General features: G+C 42.6%; 2 gene segments (V, D, J or C); one reads left to right on the top strand and one right to left on the bottom strand.

The window, feature by feature from the left end:
- The first annotated feature begins 1,027 nt into the window (after nt 1-1,027).
- Nucleotides 1,028-1,712, top strand: LOC115179468 (Ig kappa chain V region 3381-like). The segment is given in 2 exon segments: nt 1,028-1,236; nt 1,402-1,712. Coding segments are annotated over 2 exon segments (390 nt in total).
- A 654-nt stretch (nt 1,713-2,366) lies between these two features.
- Nucleotides 2,367-8,521, bottom strand: LOC115179252 (Ig lambda-2 chain C region-like). The segment is given in 2 exon segments: nt 2,367-2,686; nt 8,479-8,521. Coding segments are annotated over 2 exon segments (363 nt in total).
- Between the last annotated feature and the right edge of the window lie 30 nt (nt 8,522-8,551).

Raw genomic sequence — 8,551 nt, 5'->3', positions numbered from 1 at the left:
GAGAAAGACCCGATGACATGATGGAGAGCCATGTGAGTGAGAGGTGCTTCAGAGCACGTAGCACCCAGGGAGAAGGGCACAACGCAGCACTCCGGGCCAAGGACACAATGGCCAATGGCCGCAAAAGGCATGGATTTTTTGGGGGGGGCTTTACGGCCACACAAAGGGGATGCTGCCGTGAAATTCAAAGCATTATCAAGTGCTTGTCAAACTGTGAATGAGAGACTGATAAAGTGTGTACAGCCTGTACACCTAGACTGTGTTGTTTGAACAGGTAGGCGATTTACTACCACCTGCAGTTATTGAATGTTTGCTCCCGAGTATATTTCAATGGCTGATCCCTCCTGATGACCTGGATGGAATTATTTGATCTTTCGCTAACCCTTAGGATTCCCCACCCTGTTGAGTCCTCTCTCCTCCCTCTTCGTCTCCTTCTCAAAACCCATTGGAAGAAAAACCAGAGGTCCCTCCCCTCTGACCTTCTCCTCCAATGGGTTTTGAGAAGGAGGCGAGGAGAGAGGACATGATGAGTATTCAATTGAGATCTTCCCTACGCAGAAACTGGTTTTCTCCATCTAGAATTCGCTATCATACTCTATGGTCTGAACTGAACTTCAGCATGACACCCCTTTACCACAAGAGGGCGCCATCAACCTGCAAATATCCGAGCCATTGATAAACAGGTACCTTAACATTTTGTGAAGTCTTCGATTCAGACTATTAACATTTGAGGAATGGTATACCAGTGTGAGGTTCATCCTGAAATGAAATGGAATTTGGACTCAGCTTTACATAAGACTATGTAGGTATAATGGAGGTATAATATAATAATGTCTGACAAACTTTGATTTTGGGGTGTGCCTATGTCTCTATAGTTATCATCCTTTGATTGAAATTCCCCTTAGGATGGAATGACTCACGGCTAACAGCAAAATAACAGATATGAAAGTTATTTGTCACTCTCTCACTCTCTGTCTTTCTCTTTGTCTCTCTCTGTCTTCCTCTCTGTCTCTCTCTCTCTCCTTTCCCTTTCTCTGTGTCACACACCCAGCAGCCTATAGAGTGGTGTTTTGCATACCTGTTGAGATCTCACTGGTCCAGACACTTTAAGACTTCAGTGTTAGCAGCATTGGGTTCAGTCTGTTCAGTCTTCTCAGATGCACATGATGATGATGAAGATGAGGATGATGATATCACTGATTCCACTGCTGATCACGCTGGGGTTCCTGACTCGGGGTGAGAATGTCTCTGACCTTTCTGAACCGTCGTATTAGGACAGCATCTGTTAAGAAACAGAGAAGATTTGAGTACAGTAGTTTGCTACTGTTTGTACAACTTTCCGATGCCTTTATTTAGATTATTGTGACTTATCCAAAATTGTTATACACTGTTTCATTTCAGAGTCATCTGCAAATAAGTTCCTGAATCAAGCTGATGAATCAAAGTCTGTTGGTCTGGGAAAGACTGTGTCTCTCAGTGCTACAGGAGGTTCAGGCATTGGTGATGACATGAGCTGGTACCTGCTGAAACCTGGACAGGCTCCTAAACTCCTCATCTATAAAGTAAAAACCCTTCAGTCTGGAACACCATCTAGATTCAGTGGCAGTAGATCAGGTACTGAGTACACTCTAACAATCACTGATGTCCAAGCTGAAGATGCAGGAGATTACTATGGTATGGGTGAATATAGAGGCCCAGTGTTCACACAGTGATTTAGAGTCGTACAAAAATCTCCCTCAGTCAGACTGCACAGAGACTGTACTGCTGCAGCTGGGACCTACTGCAGGTGTTGAGGAACAACAGACTATGATATGAAACACTGGTTCACTGAACACACAACTAAGGTCCTGGTCATAAAAAAACACTACTTTACCACCAATGGTCAGGACATCTGGTTACAACTCACAAATTCATCTCAAATTCACCAAATATAGTCACAATCAAAACCAACAGCTATATCCCATAACCCCCTCCCATGTTTATAATGGTAAGATGATGTGGTTCTGCTCCTGTCCCCAGATATTCACTGTCCCCAGGGGGTCTACCCACTACCCATCCTCCCTCACCCCTACCAACCTTCTGATGTTCATGTTGTTACAGAGCAGTTTAGTCTTTGTTTAACAACCACAAGTCCACAGATATTCACTTCTATTTCTTTACATAATAAAAACCAGGGACACCTTGTTTGACATGAATACAAAGTCTTTTATTTTGTTAACATTTCCAATCTAAAAGCAGAAACAATAAAACACAGGTACAGATTTAAAGATGCAGAATCCCAAGTTGATGACCAGAGCTGAAGCTCTAGATAGATATTTAGAATGATAGAATGACAGATAGGTAGGTGTTCTCTGTGTACAGGGTGTCTACTGGGAGCAGTGGTGTGGCTCCAGTGTGTGAGTGATGGGGGTCTGGTCCTTTAGGGAGGCCTCACAGGTGACTGAGCCAGACTTCCTCCACTGGTCAGTGGGGAGAGTGAGGCTGCTGCTCCAGCTGTAGTGACCGTCCTTCTCCAGGACCTCCAGGCTCTGGCTGCCCTGCAAGGCCCCCCTGGCCCCCAGCCTCCAACCCAGCTTACAGCCACCCGGGAAGCCCCTGTGGGCCAGGCACACTAGGGCCACATTCCCCTGGTCCTGCTCCTCACTGGAGGGAAGTAGAACGGTCAGGGAGGGAGGTACCACACCCACTAGGAGAGAGAGGATGAGGGGGAAAGGAGAGATGACATGTAAGGGTTAAACTGGACAAGAACCTTGAAGAACTTTCAACAACTTTAATATGAAGATACAAATATGATATTCGTATTGTATAATATAGTCTGTGAACATGGCAAGTTATCTATAAATATTTATTACAAAGTCTTTTACTTCCCTCCAATATCATTGATGAAGCATGACCACACACTACAGTCAGTGATGTGTTAAAGTACAGTACAGAAATGAAACTTACATGCTTACAATATAAAATGTTTAACAATGCTGCTTAACTGTTTTTGTGTGTTTAACTTCTTGGGGACCCCTTCGAGATAGGATCCCGTTAACGGGATTGTTTGACAAGATAGCATGGCGCGAAATTCAAAACAGCAATAATCGAATACTTTCAATTTCTCAAACATACGACTATTTTACACCATTTTAAAGATACACTTCTCCTTAATGTAACCACATTGTCCGATTTCAAAAAGGCTTTACAGCGAAGCAAAACATTAGATTATGTTAGGAGAGAGAGTACATAGACAAAAAAAACCACACAGCCATTTTCCAAGTAAGGAGATCTGTCACAAAAACCGAAAACACAGCTAAATGAAGCACAAACCTTTGACGATCTTCATCAGATGACACTCCTAGGACATCATGTTACACAATACATGTATGTTTTGTTGGATAAAGTTCATATTTATATCCAAAAACAGCATTTTACATTGGCGCGTGATGTTCAGAAAATTGCAGAAAATGTTTAGCCTCCAGAACTTCCGGTGAATGAGCACAAATATTACAGAAATACTCATCATAAACGTTGACAAAATACATAAAAATTATTTTAAGAATTATAGATACAGTAGTCCTTTATGCAACCGCTGTGTCAGATTTCAAAATAGCTTTTCGGCGAAAGCACATTTTTCAATATTCTGAGTACATAGCTCAGCCATCACGGCGAGCTATTCAGACACCTGCCAAGTTCGGGGCAACCTAAACTCAGAATTAGTATTAGAAATATTGTATTACCTTTGCTGATCTTCGTCAGAATGCATTCCCAGGATTGCTACTTCCACAAGAAATGTTGTTTTGTTCCAAATAATCCATATTTTTGTCCAAATACCTCCGTTTTGTTCGTGCGTTCAGGTCACTATCCAAATGCATAACGCGCGAGCGTAATTTCTGACACAAAAAGTCTAAATGTTCCATTACCGTACTTAGAAGCATGTCAAACGTTGTTTACGATCAATCTTTACGGTATTAGAATTGCGATAATATTCCAACCGGACAATAGCGTATTCATTTCAGAAGAAAAATAAGGAAAGCCGCGCTCGCGTGACTGCTTATTTCCAATCCCTTTGTTGCCAGGCAGGCCACTCAGTAACTGAGCTCCTATATTCTGCCCGGTTACTGGATACGGATGAAACAACTTTCTGAGGGCTGTTGACAGCCAATGGAAGCCTTAGGAAGTGCAACGTGACCCCTAAGTATTTGCAGTTTCTCTAGGGATTCAAAAGTAGAACTACAATTCTCAGACCTTCCACTTCCTGGTTGAAATTGTCTCAGGTTTTTGCCTGCCATATTAGTTCTGTCATACTCACAGACACCATTCAAACAGTTTTAGAAATTTCAGAGTGTTTTCTATCCAAATCTACTAATAAAATGCATATTCTATTTTCCTGGCAAGATTTTGTACGTTTGCCCAATTACAAAGAAAGGATCAGTCTATCATTTTCAATATGGAGGATCTTGTCAATGATCTCAAGGCAGCTGGGACCATAGTCACCAAGAAAACAATTGGTAACACTACGCCGTGAAGGACTGAAATCTTGCAGCGCCCGCAAGGTCCCCCTGCTCAAGAATACATATACATGCCCGTCTGAAGTCTGCCAATGAATGACTCAGAGGACAACTGGTGAAAGTGTTGTGGTCAGATGAGACCAAAATTGAGCTTTTTGACATCAACTCAACTCGCTGTGTTTGGAGGAGGAGGAACACCATCTCCACCTTCAAACATGGAGGTGGAAACATTATGCTTTGGGGGTGTTTTTCTGCTAAGGGGACAGGACAACTTCAAAGCATCAAAAGGACGATGGACGGGGCCATGTACCGTCAAATCTTGGGTGAGAACCTCCTTCCCTCCGCCAGGGCATTGAAAATGGGTCGTGGATGGGTATTCCAGCATGACAATGACCCAAAACACACGGCCAAGGCAACAAAGGAGTGGCTCAAGAAGAAGCACATTATGGTCCTGGAGTGGCCTAGCCAGTCTCCAGACCTTAATCCCATAGAAAATCTGTGGAGGGAGCTGAAGGTTCGAGTTGCCAAACGTCAACCTCGAAACGTTAATGACTTGGAGAAGATCTGCAAAGAGGAGTGGGACAAAATCCCTCCTGAGATGTGTGCAAACCTGGTGGCCATCTACAAGAAATGTCTGACCTCTGTGATTGCCAACAAGGGTTTGGCCACCAATGACTAAGTCATGTTTTGCAGAGGGGTCAAATACTTATTTCCCTCATTAAAATGCAAATCATTTTATAACATTTTTGACATGCGTTTTTCTGGATTTTTTTGTTGTTATTCTGTCTCTCACTGTTCAAATAAACCTATTATTAAAATTATAGACTGATCATTTCTTTGTAAGTGGGCAGATGTACAAAATCAGCAGGGGATCAAATACTTTTTTCCCCCCACTGTAAGTGTCACATGATCTGTCACATGATCTCAGTATATATACATCTGTTCTGAAAGGCCCCAGAGTCTGCAACACCACTAAGCAAAGGGCACCACCAAGCAAGTGGCACCATGAAGACCAAGGAGCTCTCCAAACAGGTCAGGGACAACGTTGTGGAGAAGTACAGATCAGGGTTAGGTTATAAAGAAATATCTGAAACTTTGAACATCCCACGGAGAACCATTGAATCCATTATTTAAAAATTGAAAGGATATGGCACCACAACAAACCTGCCAAGAGAGGGCTGCCCACCAAAACTCACGGACCAGGCAAGGAAGGCATTAATCAGAGAGGCAACAAAGAGACCAAAGATAACCCTGAAGGAGCTGCAAAGCTCGACAGCGGAGATTGGAGTATCTGTCCATAGGACCACTTTAAACCGTACACTACACAGAGCTGGGCTTTACGGAAGAGAGGCCGGAAAAAAGCCATTGCTTAAAGAAAGAAATAAGAAAACACATTTGGTATTTGCCAAAAGGCATGTGGGAGACTCGCCAAACATATGGAAGAAGGTACTCGTGTCAGATGAGACTAAAATGGAGCTTTATGGCCATCAAGGAAAACACTGTCTGGTGCAAACCCAACACCTCTCATCACTCTAACCCCCAGTGAAGCATCATCATGCTGTGGGGATTTGTTTCATCAGCAGGGACTGGGAAACTGATCAGAATTGAAGGAATGTTAAATGGTGCTAAATACAGGGAAATTCTTGAGGGAAACTTGTTTCAGTCTTTCGTTACCTTTATTTATCTAGGCAAGTCAGTTAAGAACAAATTCTTATTTTCAATGACAGCATAGGAACAGTGGGTTAACTGCCTTGTTCAGGGGCAGAACAACACTCGAGTGGTTTAAGGGAAAACATGAAAATGTCTTGGAAAGCCCAGACCTCAATCCAGTTGAAAATCTGTGGAATGACTTAAAGATTGCTGTACACCAGCGGAACCCATCCAACTTGAAGGAGCTGGAGCAGTTTTGCCTTGAACGGGCAAAAATCCCAGTGGCTACATGAACCAAGCTTATAGAGACATTCCCCAAGATATTTGCAGCTGTAATTGCTGCAAAAGGTTGCTCAACAAAGTATTGACTTTGGGGGGTGATAGTTACGCACATTCAAGGTTTCCGTTTTTTTGTCTTATTTCTTGTTTGTTTCACAATAAAAAATATATGTTGCATCTTCAAAGTGTTAGGCATGTTGTCTAAGTCAAATGATAAAACCCCCCCAAAATCTATTTTAATTCCAGGTTGTAAGGGAATAAAATAGGAAAAATGCCAAGGGGGGGTGAATACTTTCAGAGCCACTGTATTTTTTACATTATTTTTATTTCACCTTTATTTAACCAGGTAGGCCAGTTGAGAACAAGTTCTCATTTACAACACATTTATAAGTATGTCTGACCTAGCAAGGTCACTGGTAAGATATGAAAGGTTGCACCTTGCCTCTATGCCAGTAAGTTTAGGGCACTACAGCACATTGCCATTCCTTAAACCACTGGAGTCTGAAGCAATGGATTTTCTCTGTATCCCGTAACTAGGAGATGTGTCACATCGTTATTGACATTAAGAAAAGCCTCATAGTGGTTATGAAGTTGGGCAAACATTGTTGTGGTGGCGCCATGTTGAACATGTTGATTTTCGACTGTGTAGCCTACACAAACACAAATCAAACCAAAATGTTATCGTCAAGTAAACAAGCGATAAAACAAGCGTCACTACAGGCCCAGGTTCAATACCATGCTGTGTCACAACCGACCGGGAGTCCCATAGGGGGGACACAATTGGCCCAGCATCTTCCAGGTTAGGGAGGGTTTGGCCAGGGGGGGCTTTACTTGGCTCCTCTAGCGACTCCTTGTGGCGGGCTGGGCGCCTGCAGACTGACTTCGGTCAACAGCTGAATGGTGTTTCCGCCAACACATTGGTTAAGCTGGCAGGTGTTAAGGAGTGTGGTTTGTCGGGTCATGTTTCGGGGGACGCATGACTCGAACTTCGCCTCTCCCGAGCCCGTTGGGGATTTGCAGCGATGAGACAAGATCGAGATTGGATATGATGAAATTGGGGAGAAAAAGCGGGGTAAAAAAATACAAATAAAGGTTGAATATTTAGTTTGGTTAAAGTTTGTCGTATTATCCGTGCTCTCCTACAAGCTGCTGGGCATATGGTTCCAGGCGAAGAGAAAGAGCTAGTGGGAGGAGTGTGATTAAGATACAACCGATCAGAAAACTATTTTGTTGCCACCTAGTTTTTTTACATTAAGTTTTTATAACAATTCATAGGATTCTGTCATGAAATTCATCGTTGTGTTGAAGGGAAGACCAAAATGCAGCAGGTATATGGATACTCATTCTTTTAATTCACAAAAAAGGAGTAAAGCATCCACAGAAAAAACAAACCAATACTCACGACTAACAACAGTTTGGCAGGCTCAACAAGCAGGGCTCACAAACAATTCCCCACAAACACATAGACAAACACACCCAACTAATATAGGACTTCCAATCAAAGGCAACACCACACAGCTGCCTTCAATTGGAAGTTCACCCCAATTAACTCTACATAGAAACACCCAACCTAGACAGAACATAGAAAACACAACTTCTTCTGCCACGCCCTGACCAAAATGTATACACCTACTCCACCTGCTGGTCAGGACGTGACAGATTCATACATTTATAGATAGATTTTTTTCATTCCCCCCCACAACCCACCAGCAATCTGATGGCATGTCAAATAAATCATGAGATAAAAACAAATACATTTATATTACATAGTAAATCTACTGAACAATACATCATATAGTCAAAGAAATAGTGACAAAATATTGATACACATTCCTGGATGTAAAGGCCCGTTGGTTAACGGTTCTGAAATATCCCCTGCTTATTTTTTCCATGTGTCCAGAGTGGACACCTTGTCCCTGTGGATCCTGGCCGTGGAGAGCTCCATAAGTACATTTACGTTTCCTTAAATGTGAGCAGCCATTGTTGCAATGGTAACTGATGAGGTGGAATCCACCTTTATACAATCATTGTCTTAGCAACTGTGGTTCCTGCCAACCACACTCTCCGTTGGAGTTCTGACAAGTGCCAATCAGAGTCATCACAAAGCAACATCCCTATTGGATCTAATT

Source organism: Salmo trutta, chromosome 39, assembly GCF_901001165.1.
Source record: "Salmo trutta chromosome 39, fSalTru1.1, whole genome shotgun sequence".
Classification (NCBI taxonomy): domain Eukaryota; kingdom Metazoa; phylum Chordata; class Actinopteri; order Salmoniformes; family Salmonidae; genus Salmo; species Salmo trutta.
Note: the sequence above shows the minus strand (reverse complement) of the source record. Positions and strands in the feature narration are given on the sequence as shown.